Source organism: Haliaeetus albicilla, chromosome 24 (assembly GCF_947461875.1).
Source record: "Haliaeetus albicilla chromosome 24, bHalAlb1.1, whole genome shotgun sequence".
NCBI classification, from domain to species: domain Eukaryota; kingdom Metazoa; phylum Chordata; class Aves; order Accipitriformes; family Accipitridae; genus Haliaeetus; species Haliaeetus albicilla.
The window spans coordinates 18,813,234-18,835,038 of NC_091506.1; the positions used below are offsets into that span (position 1 = coordinate 18,813,234).

The 21,805-nt window shown below is 39.0% G+C and overlaps 1 protein-coding gene across 10 annotated transcripts in view; it reads right to left on the reverse strand.

The window, feature by feature from the left end:
- The window catches only part of LOC104316543 (6-phosphofructo-2-kinase/fructose-2,6-bisphosphatase 4), a 53,654-nt gene that overhangs the window by 12,919 nt on the left and 18,930 nt on the right, over positions 1–21,805 (reverse strand). For 9 of the 10 annotated variants that reach the window (XR_011329712.1, XM_069812478.1, XM_069812470.1 and 6 more), the window contains exons 2-12: positions 16,575–16,691; positions 12,205–12,301; positions 9,677–9,743; positions 8,387–8,461; positions 7,451–7,507; positions 7,009–7,130; positions 5,176–5,383; positions 4,446–4,592; positions 3,735–3,839; positions 1,896–2,025; positions 1,459–1,521 (exon numbers count right to left, since the gene is read on the reverse strand). Coding sequence is in view for 9 of the 10 variants with exons in the window: in XM_069812478.1 (XP_069668579.1) it covers positions 1,459–1,521; positions 1,896–2,025; positions 3,735–3,839; positions 4,446–4,592; positions 5,176–5,383; positions 7,009–7,130; positions 7,451–7,507; positions 8,387–8,461; positions 9,677–9,743; positions 12,205–12,301; positions 16,575–16,691 (1,188 nt within the window). In the remaining variant the exon portion in view is untranslated. Of the gene's footprint in view, positions 1–1,458; positions 1,522–1,895; positions 2,026–3,734; positions 3,840–4,445; positions 4,593–5,175; positions 5,384–7,008; positions 7,131–7,450; positions 7,508–8,386; positions 8,462–9,676; positions 9,744–12,204; positions 12,302–16,574; positions 16,692–17,491; positions 17,514–21,805 lie in introns of those variants that run through there. The other variant, XM_069812475.1, reaches the window with a different exon arrangement.

Consider the following 21,805-nt stretch of genomic DNA (forward strand, 5'->3'; position numbering starts at 1 on the left):
AGGTCTACTGAAATGTGCTAATCAGACATAAGTATCAAACACTTTAAAAAAAGAACAATTACATTTCTTTCACAGAAGTCAAACAGACAAGGACAGTATTTCATACCACTTCTTTTGCTTCCTCATTTAGTGCGTGAGTAAACACTGCAAACATCCAAGCCCTCTTAAAATTTACAAAGTCACCCAACTTCCCATTAAAAAAAAAAAACAAACCAAACAACCAAACCCCCAAAAAACAAAACCCAAAACAACCCCAAAACAACAAATTCTCTGTGTAAACAGGCCAAGACTAGCAACTCAAGAGAATCCAGTTTCCAAACAAAACAAAACAAAAATTTTTTAACTGTTCTAAATCTGTATTTTCAAAACTCCAGCCTGTCATGCAAGGCTAGGAACACCAGATGTCACCAAAGCATAGACAGTTATTACTTACTGTAAAACCACACTGCAATTAAATGACAAAAATCTCTTCAGACAGATTTCCCAGTGTAACAGCTAGTTACTTTGTCTCAACTTTATTTGAAATGTACCAGAAAAGGAACTACAGGTCTAGACTACTAATTTTCAAAGCTGATAATCAAAGACGGCTTTGCACTTCCAATTAATAACTCAACCAGCATTTTTTGGCAATCCATTTCCTGGTAAGCTGTGCAGATAGTTCTCTTTGTCTATAAATAATCTTCCGAAGTGTGGTGAGATATCAGAAGATATAATTAAGCCATCACTTAAAGAAAATTAACAGCAGCCACATGTTAAGCTGAGGGTGAAACACACACAAAACTTAATTAGCAACCAGCCTAAAACCCAAGTAGTACATGTTGCAACCCATACCCCACCACACTCTACAAACCAGCGCCGTATCTTCGTTCAAGCCCCTGAGCTAAGCACTGATAATAGCTGCTGGCAAGCAAATGCCAACAACAACAAACAAGGTAAATTCATGTGGTAGTGTGACGGTCCACGAAAAAATACTTCAGGAAAAGAGAACGAAGTTATTTAAGAGTAAGGGGAACGCCCTTTGTAAGATGGTAAGCCTACATAAATGTAAATTTGGCTGTCTTCTAAAAACCAATACTCTCAAAATACATCAATAAAAACTGAGATCTTAGTGTACCAGACGTGTAAATGGCATGGGTTTGCCAGAAGAATTAGTGAAATAGCTTATGAACTGAGTACAAAAGAAAACTGTCCACTAGCAGTTACAGCCACTGGTAGTTTCAGGACTTCACTAATACATATGTATTTTCTGGCATAATGCAAAGCAAATGTAAACCAAAGGATTCATTGATTCTAACAAAGCTGTACAGGCATACATGCAATGTCAAACCTAACTGTTCAATTCTATTTTAAAGCAAAATAAATTAAAAATGTGTTTTAATTTAAATGCTTCACAAACTTTACTGATGACACAGACAGTGCAGTTAGATTTACATATGATACATACTTAATACTACTTACCATAAGCCACCGGTGTTAGCTTTAAGACAGTATGCAGTGGGCACTTCAGGTAAGGCAGTTGTTCTGAGACATTGAACAACAAATTACATATGAAATACAGATTACAAGAACACTAACTTTTCTATTATGTTACAGGTCAACAACCTAAATTTCTTTTTACCTGACAGTGTACCTGTTTTCTCCCCTAGCATGCAACAGAGACACTATTCAAACAGAGCAAAACACAAACATTACAGTATTTCAGGTGATGAGCAGCTCAATAAAAATCAACTACCAAGTTTCACATGTGGGTCAAATACAAAAAAAATCACACTTGCATACTTGCCTAGCACAACTACCTCGTGATGATAAGGAAATTGTTGGAATTTACTGTTTGGAACCTCAATCAGTAAATTTTCAAAAACCAGACCATTTGAGATGTATCAAGGAAGACTTACCTGCAGGCTTGTCAAGAAAATATGCAAGCAAACAGCGCATGACAGCTTGGTGACATATGACAAGCACATTTTCCTGCCTTTCAAGTTCCATAATTACTGGCTCCAGTCTCTGAACAAGATCTTCATAGGACTGGGCAGGGAAGAGAAATACACAGCACATTAAAAAGGGAAAACTCTTTTAACAGTGTATGTATATACAGTGGATTTTGCTTTCATATCAGGCATATTCTTAAATGTTATATTAGTGCACAGACAAATATTGTAGTAATAATTTTCCTTAAATTAAGAACACAGTCCGGGTCCTTCCAGACTATCAAAGAGCATACATATAACAAAATAAATCTCCCTCAAGCAAAAGCTTTATTAAATTAGTGACTATGATCAAGAATTTCTGCAAAATCCCTAGAATTTCATTCACAGCATTTGCAAATGTACAGGTTAAGTCTTGCACATTATTTTCTGTACCTCATCTTCAAAAGCATCTCTCTTCCAAGCAAAAATTTGGGAAGCCCAGCCTACAGTCAGCATACAAAGAGTTCACAAGGTGCAGGCTGCCCTTTGAAAATGAACTATGGGCTTGATGAACTGGCCTGGCGATGGCAGCCGCTATCCCATCAAAAGTCACAAAGCAAGGAGGCTGGATTTCTCTTGCAACCCATCCCGCACAGCATGCACACAGTGAATCTGCTGCTGCAGGTAAACAGCAGGATTTCCACACGTGCGTAAGTTAATTTTCACATGCACAGCAAAGACAATACTTCCAAAACGTGTCACGCATCTCACATGCGGAGAACACAGCACATCACCCAGAAGGGCAGGCAGTGACCACAGCAGAAAGCCTTCGCCCTGGTCCCAGGGCAGGCATGGCGGCTGCCCGGTTGGAAAGTGGCACTGCTGATTCAGACCTTGGCAAGAGAAACGCAGTGGTCTCCAGCGAGGCTGTCCAAACCCCTGGGACTGTAACCGGTGACAGAAACTGCCTTTGACAAATGACTGAGATCAACTCATCACCGCAAGGCAATGAGAGAGTTTGAAACCTTGCCACCATCCTAGAAGATGGCATCAGTTTGAAAAACAAACACTCCTCGGTCAAATGGATTAGGAGAACTTTACAGCTTGTGACTGCCTCATTAGTAAGACAGGGGTCACACCTGCAAGAACACTGCTCTTATCACAAGCTGCTCTTAGCACAGTGATTACTCTTGACCGCTGAGGAAAGACGACCACAACACTCCGCTTCCTCATGACACAAACAGCTGAGCAGCTGGTCCAATTACTCCTCCATCCTGCTGCCCTGAATCCTAAGCCTTTAGCACCCACAGACAGGCCGTGTGACCATCTGGTAATTGCTGCACTGTAATGGGTTTGCTTTAGAAAAGCTGTCAGCAAGTTATTTTCCCAGAGACAAGGAGTTTATTAAAGTGAAAGACCAATGTGGCTACAGATTTCCCTAGCACTTCAGCCAGAACTGCATGCAAAACAGCCATTATCTACAGCAAGGATGAATAGAAAAAGGCAATCTTGGCAGTATGTTTGCATATGCAACAGTTTGAAGCCTTGCAATCATTCTTCCTGGTTTATCACTGCAGGACCAGCATAGAAACGATGCCCACAAGATCACAGCTCTCAGCTGTTTTTCTAAATCTACTGTTTTATTTTTCAAGCCCTGAATCAAATTAAATGGTCCGGGCTCAATCCTTGCAAGCTCCTATGTGCTTTCCCCTGGAGAAAGGAAAAACTTTTTATTCATTTAATTTTTTTTTTCCTTCCTAAAGCCCGCATGCATGTATTCAAGAAGACAAGGAAGCCCGTCACCTTAAGAGAGAAAAAATAGCCCACCTCTCCTTTAGGGTATCTGTATCTGTATTTGTCTTGGTCTCTCAGTGCAAATTCAAGCGGGTAATTTTCCTGTATTTCCTCATATGTCATTTCTTCACACACTCCCTATAGGTAATAAAAATAATTAAAAAGCAAGTATTTCCAGCAGTGCAAAAAACAGATTATCATTCTTAAATAAAACCATATATAAATAACAAATAACCTTTTAACAATTGTATTTCATTACTCTGATACTTAAAGACAAAATTGTCATGCATGATGAACAGGACACTCAGCTGGACTCAGATGTGGCTAGAAGGAATCGCTAAATCCCTGTATAAGTGAAGTAACATGCGGGCAAGCAAGATCACTGAGCAAGGTCGCATTTTATCTATTGCACCTGCTTATGTATCTTACAGTTGCAGCTGGAAAGCAGCAACTAGCAACCCCCACCTACCAAAAATTTCTTTCCAACCCCCAGCTACCAAAAATTTCATAGCATCGTGGTTTCTACAGGGGAATGTTTTACTGGGAAAGACAAACCAAGACTAAATTAATTATGGCAAAATTTAATAAAACATTTAGCCTTGTTAACAGGAATTAATCACTCTTTTCCAGTCCCTAGAACCAGCTTAAATGACTTTCTATCCCATAAAAAGCATACCATTACAAAATTAAGTACTTCCTTCGTCCCTAGCAAAGCAACTTATTAGACATTAGAAAAGAACTTACTGCATCTATCTCATTCAAAACCTTCCACTGCTCATAAGGCACTCCCAAGGCTTCAGCAGTCTGAATTGTCCTTTTCATCTGGCTCGTCCAAACTTTCAGATCTTTGATATTTTGCTCATTAATAAATTGTGCCAAGCTTTTGGCAAACTGAAAGAAAAACCATGAGACACTGGATGAGGGCTTGGAGCCAACACACTGTGTTCAGTTTGGAACATGCAGGCTCTAGCCTCCGTAAACTCATTATAACTTTTCCAAAAGGGACTGTCAAAGTTTTTGCTAAGAAATATAACACATTCCATTAAGCCAAGAGGGACAGGAGAGGTAAGGAAAGGAGTATAAGGAAGATACAAGTTGTCTGCAGTTCCTATCTTTACCTCCTGGAATTTTCCTTCCAGCTTCAACTTGTGAACCTTCCCAATTATCCAACAAGTCAGGATTTTACAAGAATACAGTTAAAAAATAAAGCCCTTGACAACTGCTTTGTGCTGCAGGATAAAAATGAATTTCAACTAACAGAATGACAGACAGATAAAAGAGCACATACCGAATCACAATACACAAAGTGTGTCCATCCAGTTTCCACTACCCACATAAGCAACTAAAAAAATCCTTCTTAAACATGTTAAGAGGAAAAGGGTGTAGAGAAAGAAAGCTCTAATTACACAGCACAAACTGCACACATGCATAGATACACACAAAACCCAGCCACACTTGTTCAGGAGGTACATACTTCTTTCCCCCTGACAGACAGTCCAGGATCTCCTCCTATTCTCCCTTTGAGATTGAGTTCACTTTCTCCATGTCGACAGAGGTAGATTGACCGAGGAGTCACATGGATATTCATGAGGTAGTAGACAATCCGGCTCTGAATGTGATCCATTACTCTGTTCACAAGGTAACTCCTTCCAACATCCATAATTTTAATATAAGAAAGATCCCTTTGACAAGAAGACAAAAAAATATGTAAGATTTCACATAGTTTCTATTAGCATGTACCACAATCTTCCCACGCTCTCTCTCATTATAAAACAAAGGGGCAACAGACCAAATTCAATTACTCATGGAATATGCATTAGTCCTAAGAAACAATGCAATACTCCAAAGGTACAGGCTGAACTCTATTCCTTTCACATGTAAGCTGTTCACATCACTTCCTTTGCTGTTCCCTTTACTTGCACTTTGTCCCTCAAATCTAGATCCTACTCTTGCAAAAATACAGCCCTCCCACTGAAAGGAAAATTCAGTGGAGTCATTCAACTGTGGTAGCTTCAATAAGATATTTTACGATACTAGTTATTTTTCTGCAGGTTACAAACACTCCCCCCACAGCAAGTATTGTCTGATTGCACCCAGGGGCCAAAATGGTCACTATTTACCCACCTCAGTTAACCCTTCCAGAAAAACTACAGCATCAGAAGGACCAGTGACTAGCCTGAAGCAAGACTTTTCTCAACACCTCTATCAACAACTATTTATTAACAGTACTTAATCTACCCCACCACTACCTTTTCTCAGCATCAGGCAGGTTATAATTTCAATTTTCAATGCTTATCCTTTCTCGTCTGAGCTATAATTTCAGAGTAGCATCTAGTTTAAAGGAGGAAAAAAGTCTGATAAGCTGAAAATAACCACTGTTGGTTTCTAGTGATGCTTTCGAGACATCACACCACAATAAAACAAGAAAACTTACAATAAAACTAAATGGAGGTGATGAGAAGCAAGCAGCATCACCTCATCTCTGATAGCATTCTTTGGAGTTAATCATTGCTATTTCACGCAGGCACAACCATTATGGTCCATCACAGAAATTACATGCATGAACTGATCTGACTGAACCAGCTTCACTCTGCTTACACTCAATTACATTAAAATGCAGCTCAGCCTTCTCTATAGCACTGGTCCTGAAACAAACCAGGAGCATCTGGTACGCGTGCAGCTCAAAATCCCACACTGAAATCCTGGACTGTAGCAAGAGAAACAGTGCTCCTCCTCACATGGTTCACCCCTACCTTACTTTCAAGTGTCGAAAGTGAATGAAAAAAACAGATGAGTGCTTTGGCATGAGGGCAAATAATCTAGCTAAGAAAGTTTCTCACAGTCCTGCATCTGCAGGATAATTTGCAAGCACAAATAAATAAATTTAGAAGTCACATTTTTAAGACTGACATGTTCAAAATTCATCTTAGTCATGTCAACAAATGAAGTTATGCTTACAAATCACTGGGGTCTCCTCTAGATACTAAAAAAAAAAAAAAAAAAGTACCAACCAACCACTACAGCAAGTCTGGAATAATTTCTAAATGCTGGTTCTATCCCAGAAGAATCATACTATTCTCCAAGAGGGAAAATCAAAAAGAATACTGTGCCAGAGTAGAGTCATTAGCCAATTTTCCTCAAGCAAGCAAGCAGAGTCAACTCTCTCTAATCTACCAAAGGAATGAGAGCTCAAGCCATTAGAAAAACAAGACTAGAAAGCCCTAATCCCCGATACAGGATGCTCCATCCCCTAAGGAAACATCTTAAAATAACCCAGTTGTGATCACAGTATTATTTCATCACTTACTTGTCAAGAGTTTCATCTAATGTCTCATACGAGTTCTTGTAACACTCTATTCTTTTCATGAAGTCTTCTGTTGCTTCATCATTACTACAATCAACATAGTCAGGACTACCCAGCTTCACTTGCTGTTTAAAATAAAACCAGGAGAGTAGTACATAAGTTTCTTTCCCTTTTTAATGCAAGTTTAAAGGAATAGGAAGGGGGAGAACACCACAAAAACTTATTTTCTGGAAGTTAATTAGAATACATGTAAAGCAAAAAGAGCTATTCTTTATAGAATTAGACTTCTTAGTATACACCTGGACAGGAAAATAAATGAAAAGTGTTCCATTAATGGGAGCTAATGTTTTTTTGCTATTGGAAGTTCTTATAATAGTTATAAAAATATTGAGCTACTTTAAACCTCTTGACTTAAAGCGGTTAAAGCAAACTTTCCTATACTCACCACAATGTTTGCAGCAATGACCTCTGGATCTACACATACTGACTCAACAAAAAAAGTCTTCAGTCCAAATAGGAAATCACGTCCACAGAAGGAAGGAAGAAGAAAGATGCATTAGAATGCCTCTGGAGACTAACACACATGAGCAGCAAGTTGCCCGCTTCCACGGTAACCCTTTTTAACAGAGCCACGCGTTAAACTTCCCTCCGTTTACTCTGAAGATTTCTCCAGACCCTCTCATCAGAAATTGTTGGCTTTCAATTCCTAGAAGCATCATGCTCTATACTCCTTTCCCCAACAATGCTTGTAAGTGGAAAAATTTTGCAGTGAGAAAAATTTAGGATGGGAGGAAGAAATAAATGCAGAGGATGCAAGTTCAGCCACACAAACAGTAGCTAATGCTTCTGAAATAATAATTTAGAACCCTTTCAATCAATGGAGCAGTCTCACTTTAAAAGAGGTTTGTGTTTTGCTATCTCAAAGGTTTATGGAGATGCAAGTTCAGAGGAAATGAAAGATTACTGGAGAACAGCTAAATGCAAAACAATCCTGGACAGAAGGCATAAAACCACAGAATGTTTTTGGTTTGTACAGAACTAACACAGAATTCCCTACGTGTTTCCGCACCAAAAACCTGAACTGCACTAAGAACCATATTTTAAACAGTTCTTGCTGAGAGTACACTCAGAACTACAGGTCCAGGGTGACAGAATTGAAGCCATAGCATAAAAGATATTAGCTACAAACAGTACAAACACTAAAGATGAGAAAAATGAGGACTGGGTGACTTTTAATCACAAACAATGCTTAAGCACACAAAATGCACTGTTGACTAAACAGCTAGGAAGGATGGGGCTTATGCTAGTGCACCTTTTAACTCAGAGTAGCAGATAAGAGCAAAACTATCATTAGTTCAGAACTCCTTTGCTTTTGACTCACCTTATATCCATTTTCTTCACCAAATTTGTAAATAGTTTCTCTACGTTCCCGAGTTGTGTTTGTAGCATCAAAGACCTAGGAATAATTACAGGGAACAGAGAGAGAGGAATTAAAAACAGCATCATAGCCTATGAAAAGCACTGCATTAGTAACAACAAAAATAAGGGTTCAAAGTCCCTCAATGTGAAGGAAAGCAATGAAAACACTTCCCTTTCCCTCTACCCCACTACCTCAACATGCTCAACAGGAAAACAAAAGACATTTCTACTTTACAAACATGATTTTCGAAATACTAGAAAAAGAGTAATATTTTGAAAGCACTACTAGCAGAACACTGTATTTGGAAGAAGCAACCAGAATTTAAGCCTAACACATAATACAGGACAGAATCTTCCTCCTGGACCATATCAGCATTAAATATTAAAGCATAGGGGGTTTTTGTGAACTTACACCACACAAAAAAAGATGCTGCAATCAACACGCTATTAAAAATGCAAGTGTAAAACTTCTAAAGGGCAGAAGATCTGCAAGACTTGTAAATCCTGCCCATGAATTACAAGATATATGCAGCCATTTCTCTAAGAACTTACTTTTAGCTCTGAACACACCAGTATTTTACCAAAGTATGAAGTTTGCCAAAGTGTAAAGTTTACCTCATGTCCCCAGCAGAACTTACAATTATAGTTAATGGTTTTCCCCGATTAGTTAATGAAAACAACAGAGAATCATGTCTGTAGTCTTAAGAAAAACAGTGTTATGCAAATTAATGTGAATACTCAATGTCAATAATTGAACAGCTGATGTTTTGCATCCCGTTATTAAATACTCAGATATGCAGCAATTTGAGTTTCTCCTGCTTTCTTCAGAGATTTCTCACGTCAGTAACACAACTGCCAAGCAATACCCAGGATGCTTTTTGTTCAGTAAGTCTTTACCTTTCACTTGAAACACTAGACTATCAAATAGAAGCACAAGTGTGACCAAAACAACAGATGTATTTAACGGTACATTATATAACGTGGAGAGAAGGGGGACATTTTTCTCACTGTTACTCTTTCCTCAGTTAATCCCTCAAATCACAAAGGTGGTTGCTCAATATGGCATCATCACCCTGAACTTAAGTGCTCCTTTCACGGCAGCAACAAGGCAGATCTAACATACAAATCCCAAAGAAAAAAAATCTGATATACTGAAGAGATAGTGGAATTACTCGGGCTATATATTATCCAGCAGACACACACTATTTTGTAGGGAAGCATCTCAAGAATGTGTCTTCAACAAGAAACTTACAGCCACGTGCCCATTTTCTTCACTGAGGTACTGTCGGACGTCATTCAGCGCTGCTAAGGCACACTGTCTTAAAAATGAAAAGAGAGTAAAACTCAAATGCTAGTTGAAAGTCGCTTTAATAGTGCACTTGTGCGTTTTGATCAAAGTGCCCTGCAAATGTTAGATAATATCTCTCAAAAACATCTATTTTTTAATCACACCACCCACCCCCACCTCCCCCCCAAACATGGGAAAACCCAACAGAGGTCAACCAAGCTATACTAAGGAAATGTGGTCATGGCTATCTGCCTAAAAAAAACACCAGTCCAGTGCTCCTCTGTGCAAATGATACAACTATACATCACCACAGAACACCCATCAACTTCACTGACCAGGATAAACTTTCACTGATCTAAAGTAACATCACTGAATCATCCCTGCAACTGTATTCTTTTCCCAATTACCTATTCATAGATATTTGCTTCTTAATTTGATTCTCAAAGAGGAAAAAATAAATCAACTTAAGGCTTTTATCTTGAGGCCCTAAATTAAAGAGGATAGACAACTATTTTTCAGTAATCTACTTCTCTTTTGAACTATTGTATAAAATTGCTTATGTCAAAAAAATATCTGTTAAAACAGAGAGTAAAACAATGTTAGCACCAAGCATTAGGGACAGAGGTGAAAATAACATCCCACTGTAGTCACCAACGCAACGTAATTAGTACTGGAGACAGTTGAGGACACGACACCAAAAAAACCCACCCCCACATACTTTACGCTTGTGTTAAATCTGGACAAGAATAAATTAATTTGCAACTTTCCTATTTCCCCAGTATTAGTATTATCTTCCAAGTCCATTATGATTTTTAACACATAAATAATACTGGAGGGCAACATCAACATTGTACACAATTTACTCATTAGTAGAACACGGCCCCATTTATTTCCAGTAATACAGTCTTTTTGCAGTACCAACATAAAACCCTGTCCATTTCAACAGCCTTTCTATGAATTACTACTCTATTTTGACTTCCAGACTGAAACATGTAACTCTTCTCTTACATTTACCATATTCTGGTGCAGAGCTTTATCTTAAAAGAAAAAAGAAGGCATTTCAATCCTGACAGTATTTCCACATTAGCATTGTTTATAGATGTCAGGAACCGAGATTCATCAGCCAAGTCTTCACTAAATAAATATAAACCCTCTTTACTCATTGCTAACTAGGCAGATTAGCTCACACAGCCCATTTCATATTATATTCCCCACCATTTAGTCTAATAGGTGACACAGAGGCATGTTAAAAGGTTTGGCTCTACCTCTAAGCAAACGGTAGGCGCTTGCAAGGCTAATGCACCTCATATCTACTCTTTGGAACCAAAGGATTAGGAGGTTCTTATGCAGGTTGTTCTCCTTTGACATTAGCAATACTCATCTGCTGCTGAAGGGGAAAGGGAAGAGAGAGAGGACAGAGGGACAGCTGCAAAAGGAAGTCCAGACAGGAGGAAAGTCCAGACACTGTTGATGCTTGAGCTGAAGCAATTAAGAACAAAATACTCTAAGTAGCCTAAGCAAATCACATTTCCATTCTGCTAAAATTTCTGTTCCTTCTCATTTCCTACTGCACACTCTTAAATGTTTTCCTGAACATACTAAAAAAGACAATGAATGGTGAAGAAAATCAAAAGACCTTCCCATTTTATCTTCTGTAAGAAAGAGGCAGCTCCCTCTTGCTCTGACCTTCTCTTCATCTACCCTTTCTTCTCAAGGTCTTTCCTCTACATTAAAGCACAGCCTCTTTCAAGGCAAGAGGGGAGTCTCAAGTGCTTCATCTAGGCACAGATGTTCACACTGGTGGTTATATTGCTTTGCATACCATTAGCAAAACATGGCAGTTTTCGAGGCAGTGCACTGACTGACTGCATGAAGCACCTACATGGTGGCCAAATAGACAATTTCAGGGAGAGAATAATAGTGTTTCATTCCTGCTCATTTGAACAGATAAGAACAAACATGTTCAAAGTACTCCAGGTGAAAAATTCCAGTATGTAGACCAAAAAGAAAAGCAGTTATGTGGGGTTTTTTTCTCCTTTACGATCCACACAAAAGCTCTAGAATGGCATTTTAGGAATTACAAAGCAGTAAGAGTTACATCTATTAGCTGATACCTTACAAAAAGGTAAGAAAAATAGTAACTATTCGTTAAAACTGCTTTGATTTGAGTGAAAATAACCTGGAATATCTGCAGGAGTAGCAGCAGTCACAGCCTAGTGAAAGGTGAAAAGGAATCAAGTATTTACCTTCTCTGCATTTTTGATCCTGGAGATGAAGCAATTAAGAAAAAAATACCCCAAATTTTAAGCAGCCTAAACAAATCACTTTTCCACCTTTTCTAGAATTTCTTTTCATTGTCATTTCATACTACAGTCTCTTAAGCGTCTTCTTGAGCATACAAAAATGCAACTTAAAGTAGTCTCTAAGCAAATTACACAGGGTACCATTTTAATACAATTAGCATCAGGTAGCCAAACACATTCAAAACTTACTTCCTGATTTTCAAGCCTTCTTCATTGTCAGGCAGGAAGAATTCAAAAGATTTATACTTTTTCACCAAATCTCGACGATACTGACCAACATTAAATTCTGCCAAGAAGAAACCAGTATTAGTGGGAACTAATGATATTCACGTAAAAAGGACAAAAGTTATGACAGCTTTGAAACCAAACTACCTGCGAGGATAAAACAATTTAGCATGTACGAAGTCAGCATATCATACTTGTTGTGTTTTGAGGGATTTGTTTGTTTTTAAATAAAAAGACAACAAATCATGGAAATGGCAAAAGAACATTTGGGCTGTAGGTAGCTTCAATGGAGTCACGGGGCCGTATTGCCATGCCTCTGCCTGCCAGTTTGCCTGAACAACAAAAAGAAACTCTTTTCCTCCTTTACAGCGGTGGTTGGAAATCTGTTTCAGTAGTCTACAAAGGACTACTAATAATCTAGCTTTTTCTTCCGTGTATGTGTGCAGTGAAACAGTATTCTGACAGCACCTCCCAAAACTTTCAGCTCTTATTTAAGCAAGGAAGAGTTCTAAATAGAACTAACCGATCTTGCTTTTGATAAGCAAAACTTGAATTTTAAGTTGTGGAAACATTTCTTCCATAATTCTGCTCAAATATTTCTATTCCTTAAGGATCAGTACATACTATTTCACAACCCCTGTTCCATTTATTTAAAAAAAAAATGCTTAAGTTGTTAAAAAAAAAACCACACCATTAAAAAAAAAACACCATTTAAAAAAATCAGCATAAGTACTGAACATAATCTTACTGTGATCTCTTAACAGTGTCCTTATCTGGGCAAAGGTCCATAAGGTCTATGGCTACACACCTGTCACAACATCAGATATGGGATTAGGGCAAGGCAGTTCTGTTCTACCACACAGCAGACAATGACACTGTACCCTAGTTAACTTCATTCAACAGTTCTGAAAGTAGGTCTCTGAAGTGCAATTAATGTTTAACTTGTTTCTGACCTATAGGTTTTCTCTGCTGAACTGCAAAGCATTTTTTTTTTTTTAACATTAGAACAAACTGAAGTATTCTGTCTGAGAAGCTGCCGAGATAGAAATACTTGCCAGACTTCATTTCTGGAAAGAGGAAAAGAAGTAACAGACATAATTGCTGAGTTGTAATTAAGAAAAAAAAGATATAGGATAAAAGAGCTCAACCATCAGCTGCTGTATATAGAATGCTGTTGGGACTGGGGGCAGAGGATAAAGAAATAAATATTGTTTATCCCCCCAAAAGTCAAGTCTTGTTTGAATTCAACAATGTTGATGTAATTTTTCTGTGGTCAACTGTATGACACAGATTATAGTACAATCCAGGTTATTCTGTGACAGGTTTAATGAGCACTGGCTGTACTGGCTACATGGAAAGGTGGTTCCTTGTAAGAAAAACAGAAGATGTAAGAAGTTCAGATGGCCAGTGTTGTCAGGCAATAGCCCTTTAAAAATAAAAAATAATTCATTTCTTAAGAAAGAATAGTTACTGCAAGAGGGTCATGCACAGCAAAGGAAAAAGTGCTGTCTAGTGGGACAATCATTAGCCTTCATTATTAGCATCCACCCCTGTGGAAAAGTTTCACAACGCTAACTGGTATCACAACTACCACACAGCCAGAACTATTCAAATAAACTTCCCAAAGTTTAGCATCTAAAAACCACATTGCAACACAATTCTATTCAAGCATCTAATTGACCTCGTTTCCTTCAAAAAGCCCAGACAAAAGTCCTTTGTATTTTTAACCATTTCACATTCTAAATGACAGAGGATTTTGGAAAGAATAAAAGAAAACACAGAACTGATGGCTGAAATGATTCAACTAACATCAACCCTGGGCTATTTACCTCCACCTTCTTTTCTTGAACTCTCCAGCTTGCTTAATGTATGTTACATGAAAACATGGCATTTATCTTTTCTCTGGTTTAATAATTTTAACCATCTGTTTTGGAGAATAAGCACACAATATATTTAAGCACACACTAATTTTAAGGCATTAAGAGCCAAAGGGTAACAGATGTTAGGGCTACTTGATACTTATCACATATCAATTCAGTCCCAATCAACTGGAAGCATTAGGTAACATGTCATCCATTCCCTCAATGAGTATTTTAAATTTATTTCAGCTTCAGTAAAGTTGCACCACTGATGACACCAACAACAGAAAGGGTCCGTGGTTTTCCAAGAAAATCCCAAGTCACCCTTTCTAACAAAAACAAACCATAACCAGCAACCTAGGATGGAAGCTCATATGGTAACTTTATGTTGTACATTTTTGTGAAATTAGGCAGCAATGCTCTATTTTTTATTAAGCACAAGTGCATATATTTTCTGACATGCTGCTCACAGTTGCCCATGGAACTTTTCCTATAACTGAGGCAGACCATCCCTATCTATCTTACTGTATTTGGGATATATTCAACCAAGCATGAGCCAGATGTGGACAGTACCTTGTTTGTCGTCCAATACCATGTTTCTGCTTTTCAGAGTTCACATGGTAAAATGCTGAAAATGATGACATATATATGTACCTACAGAAATGTATGTTAGATGTGTATCTAACATACAAGCATAGTTATATCCCATTTTATCAGCTTGGATATAAGCTAACCTATTTAGACTGTTACTCTGTTTCAGCCCAACGGATAAAACCGAAGTTTCTAAATATCTGATACTGCTCATCAGAAGGGTTTTACTGCGTGAAAACAGTCAAAACTCAAGTTATAATTTAAATCCTATAACCTCTCATACTCAATATAACGTATCCTCCATAACATCTCATCTAAATAAGGCATATCAGACAAGTTTCTAAGAGCTTAAGAAAACACCAACTCAAAAAGCTATCCCTCAGAATGAAAAGGCAGTTTAAATTTAGGCTGGAACTCCTCATTTTGACTTCTTAGAGCTACTAGGAAATACATCTCTGAATATCCAGCCAAAAGTCTACACTTTAGTATGATCTAATATGTTTAATGTTATTTAAATTATTAACTAGTCATAACTATAAAGCTACTATTACTGCGCCAGACAGAATCACAAAACACTACCTTTTTTTTCTACAGAGATAGAGAAGGTGGCAGGGGAGATGGCTGCTCAGAACCTCAAATGGACTTAGGTCTTGTTTAATTGTCAATCTGGGCCCACAAGATACCACAGGAGCTTGGGAATGAGGTAGGACAGGCAGGTCCATGACATAGCAAACCCGAGCCATTGCTTCCCACACTAAACACACATATAAAGTCCTTAAGAGAATGATAGCAAGTGGCTGCTTCAGTTCCTTGGGCTCTTAATATTCAGACAAAGAGCTGTAACTCATTCCACAAATGCAGTTGAACAGTTACACAGAGAATTACACGTTGCACAAAGTTCACTGAGAAAAGAAGACGGAGAAGTCAGAACTTCCATAGAATTATAGCATGGTTTTGGTTGGAAGGGACCTTAAAGACCATCTAGTTCCAGTGCCCTGCCATGGGCAGGGACACTTTCCACTAGGCCACGTTGCTCAAAGCCCCATCCAACCTGGCCTCAAAGACTTCCAGGGATGGGGCATCCACAGCCTCTCTGGGCAAGCTGTTCCAGTGCCTTGCCACCCTCACAATAAAGGATTTTTTCCTAGTATCTAATCTAAATCCACCCCCGTTCAGTTTAAAACCACTACCCCTCATCCTATCACTACATTCCCTGCTAAAGAGTCCCTCCCCATCTTTCCTATACACCTCCTTTAGGTACTGGAAAGCTGCTATAAGGTGTCCCTGGAGCCTTCTCTTCTCCAGACTGAACGACCCCAGCTCTCTCAGCCTGTCCTTACAGGGGAGGTGCTCCAGCCCTCTGACCATCTTTGTGGCCCTCCTCTGGACCCGCTCAAGCAGGTCCATGTCTTTCTTATGTTGGGGGCCCCAGAGCTGAACGCGGTACTGCGTTCAGGGGGTCTCACGAGAGTGGAGGAGAGGGGGAGAATCACCTCCCTCGACCTGCTGGTCGCGCTTCTTTTGATGCGGCCCAGAAGTGCTGACTGCTGGTCTGCTTGTAAAGGAGATTCCCTTTCATCCACATAAAGAAAGGGGGGGCAGGGGGGAAAGGACAGCTGAAGAACCAAAGTGTTAAGGGACAAAGGCAAAAAGTTGATTTAGGCACCTGGCAGAACAAGGACGTAAATGAACAGTCACCAGAATTTGACTAATTAACATCTAAACGGAAGAGACAGCCTGTATATGCTATTGCTTAAAAATAAGTTAACTAAGCAGAAAGATTTTATGTAGTCAAACTTGGCAACAAAATTACTGGGAATTATGTTTATGGAACACCTAACATCTGCCCTGTCCTTCTGATGTAAACAAAAGCAAATCCATCACCTTTTGTAGGCACTCCAATCCAATTTAAATAGCGTGTCAGCTTCTTTGAGATGTAGGTTTTTCCTCTTGCTGGGAGACCCACCATGACAATCAGAGTAGGGCAATTGGTCATACATACTGAAACAGAAAAACAGAAAACTGGGATTTACCATTAACATTCCCACAAAGCAAAGGCTTATATTGCGACGGAAAATTACAATCTGTGTGCTCTCTGAGGAAGTGACCGTTCAAGCAGCTCATGCATTGTCTCTCACTATTTCAGTGGGTTTCTTCAGGTGTACTGGTGGACCTAACCAGGTTTCTTATGTTGTGCTGAATTTTGGAAGGGCCAGTGAGTGGTAGTGCAATGCTAGACACACGAGTTGTATACAGGCAGAAGACAAGAAACTTATGTATTTGCATACATGTTTTAAGACATACAAAAACAATACCAAAAAAGGATACTGACATCTTACACCCATATGTACCTCAGTTCAGCGCTTGCATTGAAAGGAAACAGCAAGGTGTACACAATTTTTAGATAATTTTTAAATCTTTAAAAGACCTCAACACTGCTCAACCTTTTCTTGGTTTTGAGCGAAACAAGCATGACAGATGCACCTTAATACATTATAGTATGGTATTTATTATTTCTTCTTTAAATATTAACACAGAAATCTCTCTTGAAACAGAGGTAATTTTGACTGTTCTTTGATGGTTACTAGGAATAAAGCACAAGTATTCTACGCAATCAAGTACAATAATCTAATATACAGATACATGTACAGAAATACTCTTAATCAAAGGCAGAGTGTTTAATAAAAAAACAAAACACTGTAGGAAGTTAAAGGAGTTATATGTATAAACTGAAAACCTTGAGGCATTTCCTTTCAAATGACAAGTTTTTGAACATTTTAATGGCACAAAACTATGAATACCTTGCATGAATCTATCACAGCTATAAGGAACTGCCTAAAAAGAAAGAAGATGTTAAAGTGGCGCAAAGATACCACCGACTCCCTCCATCCCCTATTTCAAAGGGAATTCCTCAGTGTCTTGATAGAGGAGTCAATTCACTCCAAAAGACTAAATCTCAGTGTTACACCGTAAGGCATAACTAAACCGTTGTACAAAGCACTGCGATTGCTCGAGATTCCCAAACCTTGGATTGACAAAGTCCCACGCCACAAAGTCACTTGCACAAATCTGGCACAGCTACTCTGCACAGTAAACCCATTGAAAAAGAACAAACAGATTAGCAAAGACAGATGCACTTTCTTAAAAAGCACATTGAAAAGAAAAAAAAAACTAAACCCATTAAAAATACACCACTTTTCATGAAAGAGGAGGCAAAACCGTACCTGACCTCAAACCCACGAAAGAGTCTACTACTCCGTATAATTATAAGTTACATGGAACTGAATGCAAACTAAAACAGATCCATCCAAATATGTCCATGTCTCCAGAAGGACACTGATAAAAGCCCTCAGAGTAAGCTCCTCTGTACAGAAGCCTATAAACCATAAAGATAGTGTTTTCTTGTCCCTTTTCCTCTCTGTCCTAAGTTCAGGCCTGTGAAGTCCCTCTCCAAGAGGAGGAAGGCAGGCTCTGAGGAAACAAAGTCTATGAAGTGCAAAGAGTACAGTGCTTACTAAACTTAACAGGTTTGCCTCTAGCTTCCAGGACAGCAAAACAAAATAATGAGATGAGAGAAATCCCTGAGCCCCTAGAAACTTTACGAGAAGACATTGTTCTTCAAAGCCAGTTTGAAAGGTTCTTCACCTGATATATCTAGCTCAAGTTTTAAACAATTTTCCAGTGTAAGCAGTGAAATAAGAGTTGTAAAAGACAAACCAGGATCTGTACAGAAAGGCTCTATACACAGCCTCAGGTCTCCCTGCTCTGCAAGGAACTGTGCTAACTGGAACAGGCTTTTCTACCTATTCTGGACAGAATTTAGCAACTAACATTACATATCTAGATCACCTCTTTTTGGTTTGGTTTGGTTTTGGTTTGGGGGTTTTTTTGTCTTCTTCTGGGCTGAGCCATACAAATTTAGCCTTCTCACAGAACATTTGTCTTTTGGTAATGTAACAACAAACCTATACGGGAGCAAAACACCATTTTGCAAAACTAAGGGCTAGGAAGCTACCATGAAGAAACATGCAACACACTTAAATGGCTGCAGATTACACCGACAACAGCTCTCTAAGATAAGTCCTGCTGCCTACGTCGGCTTGTAACAGATCTTCTCACTGAGCAGCAAACTGGAACACCACAACTAAGACAACACACAAAAGGGACATCTCCTCCCACTGCCAAGCAGTCAGTGTGCAAGCCTGGCATTGCTTGCATTTTTATGCAAATTTCCTCAAAGAAAGTACAAAAACTAGCAAAATTGCCTTTATTAGAGCCCTATGCGTACAGTTTAACATGCACGCCTAATCTGTTATTCCGATCTGTGCACCACTATTTAGTGTGCAACCATATAGCAGAAACCAAGGAAATTCTCTGCTGAACCCAATCAAACAAGTTGCAATCCTGCTCTGATTAGGTGCCAGGCTGACCAAGAGTGTTTTTCCTTTTTAAAGGCAGAAACCAGTGAAACAGATGCCCTGGACACCCAAAGGAGGAATAGCACTGATTTCAATGACCTTAAATACTCTGCTTTTACATAATGCCATAGCCCTGTAAACACTACACAGTATGGGATGCTACAGCATATACCACCCATTTAGTGCCTGTCTGCAACAAGAGGATGCTAGTCGCAACCTAAAACTCAGGGCACTAAAAAAATGTTTGGTGTTCTGGTTTAGAGCGGTGGCAGTCTAATACCATTTACACAAGCGGCACTTAGTGACAAACGCACTTATGCATTTGGAAGTAGAAGTCAAAGGCACGTTTGCTGGCCAAAACAGCAGATGTTAACAGCTAAATGACAGGACTACAAATAAAAGCACACAAAGCAACTACTTTATTTCTTCTGCACCTCAGTGTAGTGTTCTCAACAACACCCATAAGACTCAGCACAACAGACACAGGTTTTTGTCCTCTTCCTTATGATCCTGTGTAATTAACAAGGCTTAATTTTGCTCATTAGCTCAGTAAAAAAGTCAAGTCCAGAACAAAACACAAAGTTCTGAGGATGCATCAAATACTCCAAAGTTAAAAATAATTTAATTATCTTTCACTTCATCTGACTGAACCACAGCTTTCTCAGCAAAATGTTGCCAACACTCACTGCAAGTGGGGGGGAACACACATTCCAATGACAGTATTTAAAACATCAGTGTCTCAAGACTTAACGCCTTCCTTTGAAGAAAAGCAAGCAATTTTGCCATGAGGAAGTGGACTGATAAAAAACCCAAACAAACCACAAGTTACACATATCTAACTCCTGGAATGAAAAGCCTCTTTAGTTTAATATTTACCCAACGTCACAATGCTCAAATCACCTTTTCACAGCACCTCAGCATCATTCACTTTATATGAAAAACAATCTGCAGCACAGAAATAGTTACATAGGTGCAAGTTGCAGAGCCAAGGCAGACTCCTAAGTGCAGCTTTCTCTCAATTCGTTATCACTGGATTGTCTGGTTTAGCTCCAGAAATCTCTCTACACAATCTACTCTCAAGAAAACAAAGTCATCTTTTAATACCGCTTCACGTATGTAACTCCTAAGAGTTTCTGACAGCCCCAACCTGCGGATGTGCTATCAACACTAATTTTGCTAGAGGAACATACGTGTTCAGAGCAGCAAAACAAAACTTACAGGGTTGTATGCCATCATTTGCTAAAGATGCTCTATGACTTTACTCATTTTTTTAATTTAAAATAGATGCTCATAATACATGCATGTAGGATTGCATGTTTATAAACAGCAGCATCAAAAAGAAATGTACATTGCATCCCCTCACTTAAAGGGGACATGCAAAAAGCATGCCCAAAATACCAATCAGTGGAGGAAAATGGCCAAGTGATGAAGTGCATTAAAATCAAGCATTGCAACTTAAGCAAAGTCATTATCCCAGTCAAAAATTTCTTACATACTACTGAACAACTCAGCAAGTTACAGCTCAGATTAAAATTATGACTGCCTACCCTTCCAAAGTTTAAGACTTAACAGTCAAGGAAAGAAGAAACTACATGCTCATTTCTTGCCTCTTAAACACTCTTGTGAAATAATGCAAGATGCAGAAGGTTGTGAAACCAAACTGGGACATTGAACAACCTAGATTAGCTGTGCAGCATTTCATCAGCCCTCAAAACTCACATGACCTTGTGAAATCAGAGACAAGAGTTGGTATTTTGCAAGTTCACTTACCTACTACCTAACATACTAGCAGCTGTCCCTGCCTTTCACCCAAAATGAGATTTTGTTTTTTCCTTATCTGTGTCAAATTTTTAAGTCAACTTTTAAGGTCAAATGCTTTTTGTATCGAGCTGCTGCAGTTAGCCATCAGAAGTTTATGAAGGATTCTTGCTGTTTCTATGGCCTTTGACTCAAGGCCTGTTCTCCGAAATCACCGTACTATTTACAGGGTCATACACAAACATCTTTAACTATAAACCAATACAACCACCCTTCCAAATAAGGTTAGCCCTACACGTTTCCCCCTATCACCTATCCCATTTAACTATTGCTAATCCATTGTTTCCTGTTGATCAACGATGACGATCGGTCACCCTTCTTCTCATCCCACAGGGATGAGTTCCCCATCCTGCTGCTCTTCCTGAAGAGCATCCTGCTCCTACCCCTGAAGAAGTCCAGTATCTTCTAATGTGTCTCTCCTGTTTTTCTCCAAATCACCAGTTTGTAACATCACCTTGGTACAAGGGATTCAGAATTCCTATTTGTCCTCTAGCCAGCCTCGTGCCACCAGCTGCTCCTAGCAGCTCTGCCATCCACTTGCTAGGGGTTACCATTTGCTTCCTACAGGTTTGATGCCAACAGCGATGGCCCCATCATCCATCCTGATCCTCAGGCTATAGCTGAGTGTTGTCCTTACCTCATTTGTTTTCTCCATCTTCAGTTCCTAGGGTTGGGAGTACAAATACACATAAGCAGCATGAGCTCAAAGGGTACAGTTCTTTAGAGCGAAGATAATCTCCATTCAATACCTTTTTTTTTTTTTGGACCTAATGTACCTTCATACTCCTGTACAAACGGCAAATAAAAATTATTCAAATCACCAAATTCCAGAAGCTTTAGGGAAACAAAGCTGATAACTATAGGGGGAAAAATAATGTT